A 16,959-nucleotide genomic window follows, 5' to 3' on the forward strand; every position below is an offset into this window, starting at 1 on the left:
CGCTGCCTTATACGAGATAAAAAGGGGAGTCAGCACGGAGATACTGAAGGAGGGCGAGGAATTAGAGAAGAGAGTGCGATATGTGGATCTCCCACACCCGGCGAAACAAACAAAACTTGACTATAAGATGCTCACAAATCCGGAAGAAATCGCAAGACACGGCGGCACACAAATCTATACGGACGGCAGCAAAACAAGTACAGGAGTGGGCGCCGCTTGGACAGAATGGAAAGATGGAATGGAAATAAACAGCAAGAAAATGAAGATGGCGCCCCACTGCACAGTATTTCAAGCCGAACTGATGGCACTACGGAACGCGACTAGCCACGTAGATAAAAACAAGCGCGACGTTAAAATATACAGTGACTCAAAGTCAGCACTAGATGCTATTGTGAGTGGACGATCTCTCGATCCCCAGGTAGCCGAGATCCGCCGGAGCCTGGAAGAGTGCCGGAGAACAGGAACTCATATAAGCCTCTTCTGGATAAAGGCGCACGTTGGTACGCCGGGGAACGAGAGAGCGGACACATTAGCAAAAGAAGCGTCGGAAAAACTAAGGTCAGAACCTGAATACGCTGCATACCCCCTGTCATATATTAAACATCAGATAAGGCAAAGGACTCTGGAAGTATGGAATGAGCGCTACCTGGGGGGTGAAACAGCTGGAACTACAAAATTATTTATAGGCAATGTTAAAACTGCGTATAAATTGGTAAAAGAGAAGCGTTTCACACCCCAGATGGCGCAAATTCTAACAGGGCACGGAGCCTTTGCATATTACCTGCACAGATTTAAAATTAGGACAAGCCCAACATGTGCCTGCAGTGATGAAGAGCAAACAGTGGAACATGTGCTTCTACACTGCCCTATATTCGCATCGTCCAGGCACGACCTGGAGCAACAAATACAGATGACTGTAGACCGTAACGGCCTACAGGACATATTAATAAAGCACAGACCGTGCCTGGAACGGTTCTGTGAAAAAATAGTTGTATATATAAAGGCGGCAAATAAAACAGAAAGAGCGGGTCTCGCGGGGAATTGCGCCCCGGCTCGCCCATGAATATTGTTAATAAGAATATTACCGATGTAGTCGGGGCGTAATTCCCGACGCGTTAAATAATATCAGTGAAATATAAAGTCCCTGGACACTATGGCAGGGGAGTAGAGTGAAAATTATTTAAAAAAAAAAAAAAAAAAAAAAAAAAAAAAAAAAAATATACAAACGCATTCAATTTAGAAAATAATACTTCGAGATCACTGCTCCATTATAGTTTGTAGTACTACTGCTAGCTTTAATCCATTTTTCCGGTCTACTTGTGTGGTCCAATGTTGTTAAAAGGATTTTTAAATAAAAGTTTAGGTCGTACTGTAAAAGTCGAACCTTTGTCGATATCGATTGTATTTTATAAACAGGAATTGTGCTGCATACTGAAACTACAGATTCGGAAATGCGTATAAATTATTTTTTACATTTTTTTTTACTTTCTACTTTTTTAGTGTAAAAAAAAAAGAAATAAAAGTAATAATGTAGCAATAATAAGCAGATGATCTAGTAATAGTATATTACCAAAATACAGGTGATACAGTGTCGACATATAAAGATATGCTATTTCAGATTTTTACAAGTTTTAATAAAGAATTATTGCGTTACTTTCATAGTTTTCGCAATAGCTTCCGCTGTGCTACTTAAGCTAGCAAAAGGAAGAATTTTGCCGTTATTGCCACATTAAGTAGCAAGGTATTATAGAAAGTATAACCATTCTATATAATTGAACAATGCATCACAAACTACTTTTGAACCGGTAACTATGGGATCTTCTTTTGCGAACAAACAAAATCATGGAACCAATTTTTTTAATTATTATTAATTTTGTGCGAAAAGTGTGATTATTAATAAGCTCCTAGCTAATAGCTATAAAATAACATACATAATTTATTTCCAACACACAAATAAATGTCTAGTTTTCCATACAAAAGGTACCTTTCCTTTACAATTCCAGATAATAACTAAAATATCTACATACATATTTATTTTATAAATAATTCTAATAAATCTAATCTTAAAATGTAATAACTAAAATATATTATTACATATTATATTTATTGTTAAAAGGCCGCAGTTTGCAGTACCGTGATAAACGACACACCATGTACACGAGCCTGTATTATATATATATATATATATATATATATATAATAAAGTATAAATATTTACGTATACGTAAATATTTATACTTAAATATAATACGGGCTATATAATTCGATTAAAAAATTTAAAAACAAATTATAGGAGTGTTTTGTGTTAATCATTACTGCTACAGGCCCCTCCGGTCTGACTGTCATTTGATGCAAGCTGAGGTTTTCCGAAACTCCACGAACACTTTGTCACTAAGTGCTCTTTTTATCTGATTTCTATAAAACTTTAAAATAAAATGAGTTCACTGAATGAATCATGATGATCATTAAATTAAATTCATCTTTTTTGTTTCACTGTTTAATAGATTCATTGAACTTAAAAATATATTAACGTTACAATATCCATAGAATAGAATCTATTCCATAGAATATTCTAATATTTGAATATATTTTATTTTTCTGAATGTAATGTTGTAATTCATTAGTTCGCATACTGAAACCTGTATAAGATTATATATTTAATAATCAATTACCTTATTTCATATGTTTTGCGTGAAAGAACTCCTATATTCGCTTACTAATTTTTAAAATAATAACATTGAATATTGGTTATTTGCAATGAAGACAATGAAGAAAACCTTTTGTTATATTTACAAAGATTGGGTTGTCGAATAATACATATTGTATTAAGTCTTGTATTCAGTGAAGTGAAGTGTCTACTGACCTATAATGTGCCAACAAGTCTAACTAATATTCCGAGAGATATCGGATATATTTTTATTATCAACAAGAAAATATTTATGTTTCTGTGTTTTGGAATATAGTAGTCAGATTTTAATGAGTTACAATGTTTTTAAAATTCGAATAACGTGTAGGACTTCCACCTCCAACCACCCTCCATCTAGTCATGATGAGAGGATGACAATTGAAAAAAATACAAATTTGGCTGTAATCTATATAACAAACGCTCTATCAAAAGAATAATTCTTTTTCGTCTTTATAAACTTTATAATAATACTCTGCAGCGTTAAAAAACTATTCAATATTCATATCAATGACATTGTCAGTCAGAGGCAAAAAATAAAAGTGTATTTCGATGAAACTGTATAAGTGAGCCTTCCAATCAGTCTCAGCGTCGAATGAATATTCAAAAGTGTCATTTCTTCGGACATTTCTTTGTCCGGGAATGAAATTGATTCGGGCTGGGACTCCGGGTGCCATTCCAGCCCCTAGCGAGGGACGGGTTTATGTAGATTGGGGTCAGGGGTTCAACCGCACACCTACAGAACCGCTATCATATCACTGATAGCGGATTTGCCTGAATATAATTCCATATTTAAATGTTAATACCTGAATTTAATATGTATTGTATGTGCATAAAGGAATTTAGCTAGCGTTTGAATTTCATAAGATTTTCTTGAAGGCTGACCTGTTATTCTAAATTAAACTTCAGATTATGACTCGAGCGTCTATATTAGCTATGGTTCAAAGTGAATTGTCGTTTATGAAAACTGTTCAAGAAATACATCAAAATTAATGTAGGAAGGATCATAATTTTGTACATCGACATGACAAGTAGAAAATATACAGTAAATGTACAAAAGTAAAGCGAAATTTTAGATCAAACATATATATTTTACTTGTTTGATCACTGTCGGTAAATTTCAATACATAAATGTTATGTACGCAATAACGGTATAGGAGTTTATCAAAGTTACATTTAACCTATAAAAATCTTTCGTAATGTTTAACGATGATATGCTGCCGTAAACAAGTTATAGGCATTATATAACATTCTGGCCATACGCAGGGTGACATTTACAGGTTAGGACAAAATAATATTAACAATTTAGTTAATGCGTTTTTCTAGGCAGTTTTGCCGCGCACCACCACTTTGTGGAACCAGCTGCCGACTGAATTATTTCCGAACCAATTCGACTTAGGGTCCTTCAAGAAAAGAGCGTACCAATTCTTAAAAGGCCGGCAACGCACTCGCGAGCCCTCTGGCATTGAGAGTGTCCATGGGCGGCGGTATCACTTAACATTTGGTGAGCCTACTGCGGGTTTGCCCTTTGTTCTATAAAAAAACATTAAAATTAAAACTAAAATGTATTTATCATGATTTTAAAAAGAGCAATGGTTTAAAACCGTTCTTCATTATCTATTCTTTTTCATTATATATATCATATTCATACAAAGAATATATGCATTATAATTGATAGGAAATATTGTTGTACTTGTTTAAAATTGGTCCTTCCAAAGTATCCATTATGGGGCTCGTTTGATGCCAGGCGTCAGTTGCCGTGAGATTATATCTTTCGGATTCCGCGAAACTCTACAATATTGAGTTGAATAATTAATTGAGACACAAATCAGCTCAGTTAAGGCTGAGGAAAATAAGAGGTGATTAATTTCCAATACGTTAAGAAGGATTTCGCTAATTCACTTAGCGTATTATTGCTATAGTAATTATTGATTAAGCAATTATTCACGGCAATTGTAATCGCACGAGATTAGTCCAGCTTACTGCGCGTCGTAATAATTGGAAGCCCACCCCACGTCCTGCTGACATTTCAACTTATTGGACATAGATTTATAGTGGAATTTACACACGGGCTCAGATAACGATATAATTTAAATCAAATATGCTATGACTAGTTATCGATAATATGACCGATTCCAATTAGTCGATCTACAGTACTGTTGTTATTATAATGACAAATTTAAATGTTACCTTACTTCTAACTGTTTAGCGTAATTTTTTTACGGATGTAATTGTGATGAAAATATTAAGAAGATGTGCAGTGTTTGTCGAAAAAAAGGGAGAGAGACCGATTGAGTGAGAGTGAGAAAAGGAGATCAAGAAAAAATACCCACTATTGATTCATGTAGTCGTTTATTAGGTACATATTAGAACTTTAGAACTGTCGCATAACGTCTGGTGCAGCAAACGTAGGTTTTTATTTATTTATCATAACAACGTATTCAATATTTAAACAGTATGAATATAGATATACAAATACATGGAGTGATCATATACTGGTACACCTATTAGGGCTTTGGTATTAATTAATTTACATAAGAAGTTTCTCTTCTGACATGTACGTACGTACGTTTTTAGGACTTTATAGTAAGGCCCTTTTTTAATCGATTATTTATTTAATGTGTTGTTGCAGCCCCCTGTCGCGTAATGGCGCATGGAGTGGTCGTGGCGGGCGTGGTGCGCGCTCGTCCTCACCGCGCTTCACCTCGCCGCCGCCGGTCCTCGATACAGCTCGCGAATCGTGCACACGCAGCCAGGTACATTCTACGTTATCTAAGCTATTTGACTGTCTTTTGTTTTAGTTATTTTCTGTCTCATTTATATAGCGCTTATTCGTTTGCAGGTCTCTTGTACATGCGTTTGTATTTTCTAGGAAAACTTTTAGTTGACGATGCTAAGATATCTTTTACGGGCACGCGATGCTGACTGTACTACCTACTCTGGTAGTGTCTCATATTATTCGCAAAACAAATTCACACGTAATTATTTGAACCTTATCTGCGTTCGCTCTGTGAAGTAATGCTCTTCAGTAAAACAATTTTCATAATTGGATTAGATTTTCCAGAGATTACCTTCAACAAACTTGCAAACTTACATTCCAACAACTTTAGCCCCTTTAAACGCAGATAACGTATCTTTCGCTTTGCGGTTCTCTGATTTACCGTGAGATTCATTTTATATACTCTCAAATTATTATGTAAACTTTATTATTAATATTATTAGGACCGTTAGCGTCTTTCTCTTGAAGCAATTCCTTCGGGAGAAGTATGCGAGACGCTCGTTAAAATACTCCAAATTCCTTGGTAAAATTTAAACGATTTAAGATCTCATACCTAATAAATAATTCATATAAACGGGACCGTCCTTGAATGGAACCTGCTGATGATTAAACCACTTGTAGGGCTGAGGGCTTTATTGTAGATGATATTGTTGGTGAATAGTTTTTTTTATTATTTCATATAGAACAGGAGTGTAAACTAGTAGGAGACCGCCGCTCTGTACACTGGTGGAAATAATTTAGTAGATAGCTGGTTAGACTAATGGTGAACAGTATCAGTGAAAGTTTGTTACTAAAAGTAGGTAAACTTAGATAAAGATGCTGGCAGTATTCATAAGTATTTACGTTGAGCGTTGGATATATTATACAGCATGCACAGAGTTTGAACATAGAATACATCATAATAATATTATATGCATACATTATAAACCTGGTGAGAAAACCGACTAAAAAGAGCACCTACCACAGTATTGATACAATTCACAGTGAATTAAGTTCATAGAGCATCAACTGTTTGTTAAGAGTCTAATTTTGTAAATTTTTAATGTTCTTTGTTTTTAACTGCTACAAACGGTAAGCTTTCTATATTTCAGTGAAATAGATTCTGTGGCGTTATTTTTTATTTGTTCTTTATGAGCACCGTGATCAACTTTCAGAAATATGCCATCGGTTTGGTATCAGAGGTGAACTGGTTCTCTCAAATTGTTGTAGTTCCGAACCACTAGTGTGTATTTTACCCACCAGCGCGAATAAATAAATTATTGAAGCGATTAGTATGTACAACCTAACTGAATATTTTATAGCTATGCAAATTTAATTTTGCACTGCCTTAAATTCTCGGTAATTTGTGTGACATGAAACAGGTTTTACGCTGCATTTTGTGTTTAACAACAACACGGCGTGCATTCAGATGCGAGACAGCCGCAATGTATGAAAAATTAGGTATTGTGTGACGCGGACGAGCGTGGCCAGACTTTATTAAAGTTTTTAAATTGCACTAAATTAAATTATTCCACTATTTTTAATAAAACTTTGAAACGAGAAGGTGAATTCATTGCATTCATTATTACACTTTACCCGTTCTTTAAAAATATTTTATTCTTATTTAACTATGAGTATGATTGTACGTCTACTATTCCCTAAATCCTGAAAGTAATTAAAGCATCGTCTGAACCTCTCACGTACTTGTTTATACAAATTGATTAATATACATCTTTGTAGCAGTTACAACTGTAAAATAGCATCCAAAATTATTCAAAACATTCAAAGAAACTAGCCTGTAACCAAGGGATCCAACACGGCTGGTGGCATGCTGCACTACGATGTATATTGGCCATTAAACTATTTAACCATCCTAGAAGTTATAGATCACTGCCGTGTAATTATTTCAGGGGGAAGGTGATTATTTTTTTAAAGGCAAGGGCCTTTACAGCGTGGGCGAGTTTTAGACCATAAGTTTGACACCAAATTCCAAATAACTATGTCTTTATGTTATTATGTCATGTTAACATTTGCATGCCCATTTATAAATGGCTGATTGTGGAGATTGTTTTAATCAATCTATCTAATTGTACCACTATATTAGCAATAAACGATTTCATTTCATAAATTAAATAATTCTAAAAGGTTCACAAGCTGGAAAAAAAAATATGCCAGTATCCGTAATCATGATAGTATGACCATCATAATGTTGTGCAGGAGCCATCCGTGGTATCATAGTAGAGCCGGCTTCACGAAGACTGGAGCCTGTGGAGGTGTTCCGAGGGGTGCCTTACGCATCACTGCCGCCTCGTTTGCGCGCTCCTCTACCGCCTACCCCTTGGCCTGGCACGCGTCTCGCCGACACCTTTGCGCCCGTCTGTCCACAGCGAATTCCAGATATAGCCAACAAGTATGTGAATCACTAATTATAGCACTCATGCATCTATATTAACTTCTGTTACAATTGTGACATAAAGCGGATGCCTTATAAGAGCCTCAGATAATAAATATGATGTTTTAAACGAAATTGTATAATGGCAGAAATAAGTAAACATTTACTTTATTATATAATTCAGTACATGTTTGAATAAAATACAACATGAACGAGAAAGGCGCCCGAGGCTAGAACTCCTCGGGCGCCAGTATAATTAAATAAACCATTGACCGACACACTCATTTCTTTAAATTGTACTCTGAACTTTAGTAAACTAAGTATATGAACTTATACGTTGGTATGCAACGTCGATGGCCACCACATCCTTTGTGAATTAATTTTGTTAAGTAGTGTAAAATCCTATTAAAAATTCTTTAATAGAAGTGTAATTAAAAATTACGAAACGCTAATCTTAGTGGCGCCATCATCCTCATGTTAATATATCGTTATTACAGCTTTGTTGGAGATAGTAGCGCAATATGTTAGCAACCTCAAAGACTCCGGGGAGCACAAGTGTTGATTAAGTTGGAGTAGCGTTCTGACGCAGTTCAATTATATGTTAGGGAGTTATAAGCTGCCAATAGCTAATGTGGGTTATCAACGTGATAAACATTTTCTGATCTGGATTTTATATCCTTTCTTTGAATTTAGAACTGAGTAGATTAGAGTTTCTAAATGTGTGTTAATAATGCTTATTCCTAAAATTTATAAGTACAAAAAACTGATTGTGATCGCACTCCTCCAAAACAGCTTGACCGAATTGTATTATGAATCACATATGCGTTTAGGTCGTAAAGGAAGTGATTACATTTGGACGTTCTTTTATTTGGGAGGGAGGCTTTATAACAATACTTTACAACCGAATTATTGCGTGACTATAAAATAAAAATTAAATAAAATACGTTTATTATTAGAAAGACAGGTTTATTATTAGATGAACATAAGATAGACAGGTATCACCTATTCCACGTCATTAAATTTGAACCTTACTCATCGGCAAAGTGGTAAAAAGACAGAGGGTGTAGGCCGAGAGAAATGGCGGCGTAAAAAAACTCTTGGTACTCTTTTAAAAAAGCAATTCATCAAACAAAACAAAATAACAAACACAGCGGTGCTCAAGTATTTTAAAAATGATTATGTTAATGATATACTTTTTTTTATTTTTTTATTTGGACCACAAAATTAGGACAAACACATGTCAACATCAACTTACATACGAAAATATAACAAAAGCGGTGCCGTCCCTAGAACATGTGGACACGACCAGCGAAATTAAGTGAATACAATAAAGTGTCAAAACAAAAAACAAACAAAAATCTAAAAATAATAGCTATAAAGAATTAAAACACTATAAACAAGAAAAGAAATTATTGGTACTGCGTCCTAATTTTACTCCTAGCTGAGGCCAGCAAACCATGAAAAATATCAAAACTCTGTGCAATATCATTATGGTGGTGACACAACCTATTAATTGGAGAGTTTCTGCCAACGTTTGAACCTTTACTTAATAAAGTTATAACACAGGACTGCAGCGTTGTCGAGGATGCCGCTTGGGGTTTACAACGAGCTGGTGGCATTAAAACCACTGCTTGTCAATCAGAGCGAAGATTGTCTCTACCTGAACATCTATGTACCCGGTAGCGGTAGGTTTCACGAATATCTTGTTAATACTTAAATATCTTAATTGTATTAGGCAAGTGTCGAGATCAAGAGAGGTATGGTTAGTGAAGGTTTATGTTCTCTGCCTACCTATTTGGGATATAGGCGTGAGCTCTATAAATATTTAATTAGTGTTCGAAATTAGTTTTAATTGAGCTTGTATATCATGAATGTCATGAGTAATTTTAGAGTTTAATGTGAATCCTTCAAAGATCCATATGATAGAAATATATTCTGAATAGGGTCCCGAGGCGTCGAGGCGCCCTATGCAGTTGTAGTTTGGGCGGGCGCCGGCCCAGAAGGCGGATCGGGCAACGCTTTAGATGGAGCAGTTTTGGCAGCTCGGGCGCACCTGCTAGTTGTCACACTCAACTATAGGATAGGATTACTTGGTAACCTTAGAAATTAATAATATATCAGCGCATTAAGTTTCACATTTCATTGCTCTCCAGCCAAATGGGTTTATTGGCGTTTGGCACCGCTACTTTATTGCCGCCGCTCAGAGCTTCGATCTAAATCATTGTTACAGTGACTTCATTATGACAATATTCACATTCTAATAAATTACTATGGACACCTCTGAGTGAAAATAAATCCACAATTTTTTATCCTAATATAAATAATATGCAAATCTTATGCAAATGTTGAAAATTATTAAAACATAATGTGAATATAAAATAATATAGAATATGGATGATAAAGAACCTTATGCAACATGGCAATAAATAGGACCTGTAATACAAACTCTGAAGTTGAGGTTTGGCCTGTATCGTAATGCATTTATAACATAGTTTTAGAATAAAGATGATCTTATATTTGCTTCTTTTAAAATGGAGTAAAAAATCTTGCGATAAAGGTATTTTCTTCATTCCTAAAAACTTTATCATTTAATATATGATTAGGTTACTTAACGACGGGTGAAGATGATGAGGCTTCACTATCGGGAGGCGCTGCAGTGATGGACGTAGTGGCAGCGTTATCCTGGATACGAACAAACATCGCTGCCTTTGGCGGTGATGCCCACCGTGTCACGCTCCTGGGACACGCCGCTGCCGGAGCATTAGTCAATACTGTCGTCATGCTGCCCAGCATAAAAGGTTGGTTGACGCGAAATGAGAAAATAGCCTCATTCTGTAATAGCAAAGGTCCAATTAATAAATGAAAACAATCATCGCAGTCTAAGAGATTATCCTTAGAGCTTCGGTAGAAATCTTAATTAATTTCTTAGCTTAACCGTACTTCGGCTTATTAACTAGAAATACTTATCTATAAGGGATTTTTAATGGATAATCACTTTCTCCATAGGTCTAGTATCTCGCATCGTGCTCCTAAGTGGGTCCGCACTAAGTCCAACAGCATTATCACCGGACCCCGCGCTAGCACGGGAACACGCCGCGCAAGCTTTACGCTGCACTAGAGATATGCACCCTGGAGAACATTGGTACTTCTATTCTTCATATTCATTAAGGTTTTATAAAGAACTAGCGGATCCGACAGACGTTGTCCTGTCTATACGTCTTTAATTTGAAAATTTCAAAACTAACTTTTTTTTAATAAGCTAAAACATTCTGGACCATTTTGATGAAAATTATTATTCAAATGTTATGACAATATCTAACGATCCAGCACATGGTCTACAATAACACAATGATAACAAAACTTTTTTTTAATTTGATCGCAGCGCTAACTGTCGGGACAGACTAAAATTAAAATTCGAATATTATTTAAAATTTGACAGTGCGATGGTAGCGCCGTCTGTCGGATCCAATGTAAAACATTCCAAAATCATCAACTACTAATTAATTAAAAAAAACATTGTCCAGCGGACAAAATTGTGAATCTTAACCATTCTCGAATCTCCACGAACACACACAAAAAATTTCATCAAAATTGGTCCAGTCGTTTAGGAGGAGTTCAGTCACATACACACGCACACAAGAAATATATATATTAAGATAAGTGTTTTGAAGGATATAACATAAAAAGTTCTATACCCTAACATGGGCCTTCTAAAAGACCGAGCACTCTTCTGGTCGTTCTTCATAATTAATTATTAAAACATCTAATTAAATTCGGTAAAAAATTTACCTGGCTATTTGGGTTAATGGGTTTTGATGCACAAAAGGTCCATATGTTTTTAGAACTATTTTCCCAGAATTATTAATTACAGGTTAATATCGTGTGTCTCGAACCGTCCTCTGGCAGCGCTCGTTGCTGTAGAGGCGCCCCGGGCGCGTTTTCTTGCGGGTTGGGGTCCTGGTGTACCCCGCTCACGAGACTTGCCCAATCCTTCACCAAGTCGAGCGTTGCATGCCAGCGACACCTTCCTAGATTGCGCCCTGGCTGTTATCGTTACTACGACTGAGAGCTATCACTTTTTCAGCGAGGATGATATACGACACGGCTTTGAAGAAGAGTACAGGTTACTAACGTTATGTTATATGCAGGCTTATGATTTCAGTTATGATTGATTAAGATATTAGTAAATATTGTCCTAAAAAATTACAGTATTAGGCTGAATACAAGTACAAGTAGGATATATTTTTAATGTGCATACAACATTTGCTTGAACGGTAAAAAAAAACAGAGTTAGAGGAAACAAAAGTCTTTATACAAAATGGGAAATAGTCAAATATAGAAAAATAACCTCGTACAGATTTTTGTCGTCCCCTATCTTTAGGTTCAAAATCAGCAAAATCTCACAAACTCTGTCTGTACAATAGTAGTATAAACGTACTGTAGAAAATGCATCATTGTGTAGAGTTCTTTAATAAATAGATATTAAAAGACAGTGTTTGTTCGAGCTGTTGGACATACAAACATCGAGTGATGATCGTATTTATTATATCTATATCCGCAGAAATCGGGTGTTGCGTACGTACGTCAGAAACGTGTACCGGTTCCATCGCAACGAAATTTTTGCGGCTGTTCGCAATGAGTACACAGACTGGGAGAAGCCAATACAGCATCCAATAAATATCCGCGATGCTACCTTGGAGGCGCTAAGCGATGGGGCTGGTGCTGCCCCCGCCTTACGAGTCGCCCAACTGCATGCACGACGAGGGGCGCCTACGTACCTTGCCCACTTCGCACATCACTCACGTGACGCAGATTATCCGCAGGTGCCTTAATTATATAGCAGTAGAACACACAAAATGAGTAAAAAAAATTGCTAAACTACTACTATGACAGAATGAATTTTATAGAATGGCATCAGTTTATACAAGAGTGTGTTGATAGCAAATTGGCACACGTGAAAACGAAGTGCCTCAGTCAGTACAGTATTTTCCCTACATCACCTTTTTTGTCGAACACACTTAGAAAGCTTACAATTTATCAAAAGTTTTTATAAAGTAATTGTGTTTAGTATACGTTATAATATGATTTGTACATGAACAACAAATAACATATATTTAATGTCTCGGGTTGTTCGATTTATATTGTGTACCTAAGTCACAAATGAAAAATAAATAACGTTAGAAAATGACGCCGAAACTCCAGATCGTAAGATTACCGTTAGAGAAATCCGATGATGGGACGTAACATGACTCGTTTATATATTCTCGAACCATAACTTTGTATTTATCTTACGTTATGATTAAAAACGATTTCACCTTTAGCTTTTAAGAATATTCTTGCCTATATTTTATTATATTTTCGTAAAAAAATACATTATTGATATTAAAAATATATTTTTTAATTTTCGTAAAAGCAAGTTAATCGCTGAAAGAAGGACATTCATATTCAGTGTTGTTTAGGGTGATTTCTTAAAATATCAGTACTCATTTGCTTGGAACGCTATTAATATTAATCAGTTATATATGCTATGGTTAAAATAAATAATTGGTTATACAGCGGTTGGGCAGTGTGTCCAGTGAGACTCTGCCATACTTCCTCGGATTACCGCTTGTGGGTGGGTTATCACGAAACTACTCCCGCGGAGATGTGACCGTAGCGGAAGCCTGTGTAGCGCTTCTCGCCGCCTTCGCCAAGACAGGAGACCCTAGTCCCAAGCCGGATGACCATCAGGAGACCGCTCTTTCCTGGCCCCGCTATGAACTGAACACGCAACAATATTTAAGTATAGGTAAGCTACGATTAGTCTGACCAGAAATAAAGAGCAGTCTAAAACATTTAACTTTTGAGTTAACCCAATCGATTTAGATCACGATCAAACTGTAACTGGAAATAGAATTACAGGTTTTAGTATAAATTGAAATTATCAATATAAAACAAACACCAAAAACAAAAATGAAAACAAGAAGTACTGGAAATACGATACATTATGTAACTGTTTAATTTATAAATATATTCTATTCAATTATTTTATCAAAATAAGAACGGAATCGAAACCAAATAAATTGGCTGTTAGCCCCCAGATTTAATAAACGGTCTCTCAATATAATTAGGTCAAGGTCACGCAAAAGCAATAAAGTTCCCTTTCAGTCTTAATCAGATTCTGTGGCAGACCTCCGGCTATTCTAGACTAATTCGCGCCAAACTCCTGTCATAATTTTGTGGATTTAGTCGTTTGATTGTTCTTCACTATAATGATTACCTGATACAAAGATAACCTGATAGTTCTCGAGAAAATCAACGAACAATCTAGGTTGGATTTCTTAAAAGAAACTCGATGCTCTGCTGGCGATTTTCTCTAAATAAAATCATAAGGTCAAGGTCCATTGCCGAATATAGTGATAAATTTGTGTTTCATGTCAAAATATCATTGAACCTTAGATCTGAATACTATACTATATATATAGTAACATCTAAACTTAAAGCAACAATCATATTATTTTAAAGCCGACTTAATCATTAAATGTATGGCTTATAAAATGAATAAGATTTAAAATAAATGATAATGACATGTACTAAGACATTTGTTTCATAGGAACAAAGATGCGTGTACGCAGCCACTACCGCGGCCATAAGCTGTCTCTGTGGCTGCATCTCATTCCGCAGTTGCATCGAGCCGGAGCGGCACCAGCCCATCACCAATTTCAGGATCTTCACCCAGACATGTTTGCCGGTCAGTCACTTATTTTGTCATATAAGATACAGGTATCACTTATTCCGCGTCAATAAATTTGAATGGGCATCACTAATCATCGGCAAAGAAGACAGAGGGTATAGGCCGAGATAAAAAGCCGGCGTAAAAAACTCTCGGTACTCTTTACACTATTATTAATGTTTAGATAAGTAGTGTTGTAATTCTCATCGAAGTGTACTAGTTATATTTACCCTATTGACCTAGTCTAGTTGACCCGCTGTGTTTCATTTAGGTAATTCATAAACAGGAATTGATATAGATTATTTAAAACGATTTTTTTTAATAAAGATTTTCCTAATTCAACACTGGCGAAGGAATGTTAAAGGGCGTAGATTCGTTTATATTTATATAAATATAATAACATAATAACCTTAAATATACAATAGGAATAACAAAAAAAATAGTTCAAATATATTGCAAAATACACACAGAGAATGCTATTTCCATATTTCAAGCAGTAAACTTCAAAAGAAACTAGTTCATTAATTAAAATTATAACGCGACTTCTAAGTTTGAATTTCAGAAACAATCATTAGCGGAATTAATGAAAATCAAATATTATTTCCTCTTTTACATTGGGTGCTCATTAAACGTGAATAAAATTGAGCTGGGCGCCGCACAAAGTTGGTCAAAGCCCGAAATACAGTTACTGTTCTGCAATCTACGGTTCAAATTATATTTAAATAGGCGCAAAATTTAATGGACGAAATGTTATGAGTGAGCAATTAGAGCGATAGTCCGTGACGGAAACTTATAAACGCGAGATTTTAGGGCGGTTTAATGGCGGGCGCGGCGCACTTCCGTCGCCGCCCGCCCTTCGTCTGACGCTGAATAAAGAATGCAGTTTTTGTTGAACGACGAACAGTATTCAGCACTCGTGAATATTTAGCATTCGTATTGGATTTTTGTTTGGTTTTTTGAAACAAATGACCTCACATTCTGAAAGCAAAAAGTGAATTTTGAAATAAATCGAGGCAAAAGATTACCATTAAATATCTCATATCTTTCGACATAGGAAAACTACCAGTATATGTGTTTAAAATCTATATAAGTAACAGCAGAAAGTGTAGAAAGAATGTACGAATGAATACGAATGTACTATATCACGTGATCTAGTTATTTATTCATTACAAATTATTCAAAATAAATACGTTTTATAAAGCGATGAATCGGAACAATATAAATAATGTAAATGTATCTTCGCTTTTATTCTACACCCACTTGAACAAGTTCATATTATTAAAAATGTTTTAATTATCATATTACATACATTATATTATAATTTCTTACAATCTCATTTAGTTGACATTGTTTCTTCTGACTGTAATTTGCTATTTAAACCTAATTGCGTAACTACAATTATTTATTTAAATCTTAATTATTTATCTTATTAAAAGAACAACAACAAGAATTTGCTGTGTTTAAGTAAAATTACACTAATTAAGTAATTTTCTCGAAACTTCTAATATGAAGCTTGTAATTTAACATCTCTGTCATTAACTATACGTAACTCTTTTTTTGGTCGCTACCAAACTTTAAAATAAAATAGCCTTCTTGCAGAACACCTTATTTTAACGAGTTGGTATTCGAAAAAAAACTTACCTTCTTTGTTTAAGAAAATATAATGACATTTACAATTACTATAATTGCTATTGAATAATATAATATAACAGAACTATTCTTCAGATTTATACATTTATATATATTTCTGAAAACACAGAATTAAAATTCCATTGGGTTTAGTAAGATGCCTTAACAGTGTTGTATGTAGAAAGTCGAAAACTGAATTAGTATTAAAATGACAGTTTATTATCGTATATTTTCATAGTTTTAAACTTTACAATTCCCCAGAGGTACACAGCCGAGATTTGAACGCTCGACCGCCTACTTGTTTTACGCTGAATCCACTAGACCTATCTTCAAAGATTCTACTATTATAATATCTTGTAAAATGTAAACAACAATAATGATTTTAATTCTCTTATCATCGCCCACAATTATTTATGGATAAGTTTTCTAAATGTCAAACGCGAAAAATAACTTCTTTTTGTAGACGTGTATTTGTTTGTTTTCGTAAATAAGAAATAGCTTTATTAAATTATTATCGAAGGGAATGAAATAATATCAACGTACCGGTAGCAACTCGATATGGATCAAACTGAGTGTATCTGATACCTGGTGATAGCTAATATTAATGACGTCGGAACATCTAAAAGGGTTACAATGTTTGCGGAACCGCGAGAGATATTATATTTATCAGACCTATTATGGCTACGGGATGTTGTCCCTTGACTATAATAGGAATCGATCGGCTTGGGTAACATCGGGGATATCTCGTTTTTGTTGTAACATATTTTTTGTACATATCAAAAAAT

The 16,959-nt window shown here is 35.1% G+C and overlaps 1 protein-coding gene across 1 annotated transcript in view; it reads left to right on the plus strand.

Annotated features, from left to right (window-relative positions):
• Nucleotides 1–16,959, plus strand: part of LOC110991315 (neuroligin-1-like) — a 90,759-nt gene that overhangs the window by 62,006 nt on the left and 11,794 nt on the right. Inside the window, exons 2-11 of the mRNA XM_022256640.2 lie at nt 5,316–5,439; nt 7,659–7,851; nt 9,400–9,518; nt 9,777–9,926; nt 10,437–10,631; nt 10,840–10,975; nt 11,705–11,956; nt 12,395–12,656; nt 13,390–13,621; nt 14,426–14,563. Coding sequence (XP_022112332.2) covers nt 5,337–5,439; nt 7,659–7,851; nt 9,400–9,518; nt 9,777–9,926; nt 10,437–10,631; nt 10,840–10,975; nt 11,705–11,956; nt 12,395–12,656; nt 13,390–13,621; nt 14,426–14,563 — 1,780 coding nt within the window. The 5' untranslated portion in view covers nt 5,316–5,336. The remainder of the gene's footprint in view (nt 1–5,315; nt 5,440–7,658; nt 7,852–9,399; nt 9,519–9,776; nt 9,927–10,436; nt 10,632–10,839; nt 10,976–11,704; nt 11,957–12,394; nt 12,657–13,389; nt 13,622–14,425; nt 14,564–16,959) is intronic.

The sequence above is a fragment of the Pieris rapae genome, chromosome 10 (genome assembly GCF_905147795.1).
Source record: "Pieris rapae chromosome 10, ilPieRapa1.1, whole genome shotgun sequence".
NCBI lineage: Eukaryota > Metazoa > Arthropoda > Insecta > Lepidoptera > Pieridae > Pieris > Pieris rapae.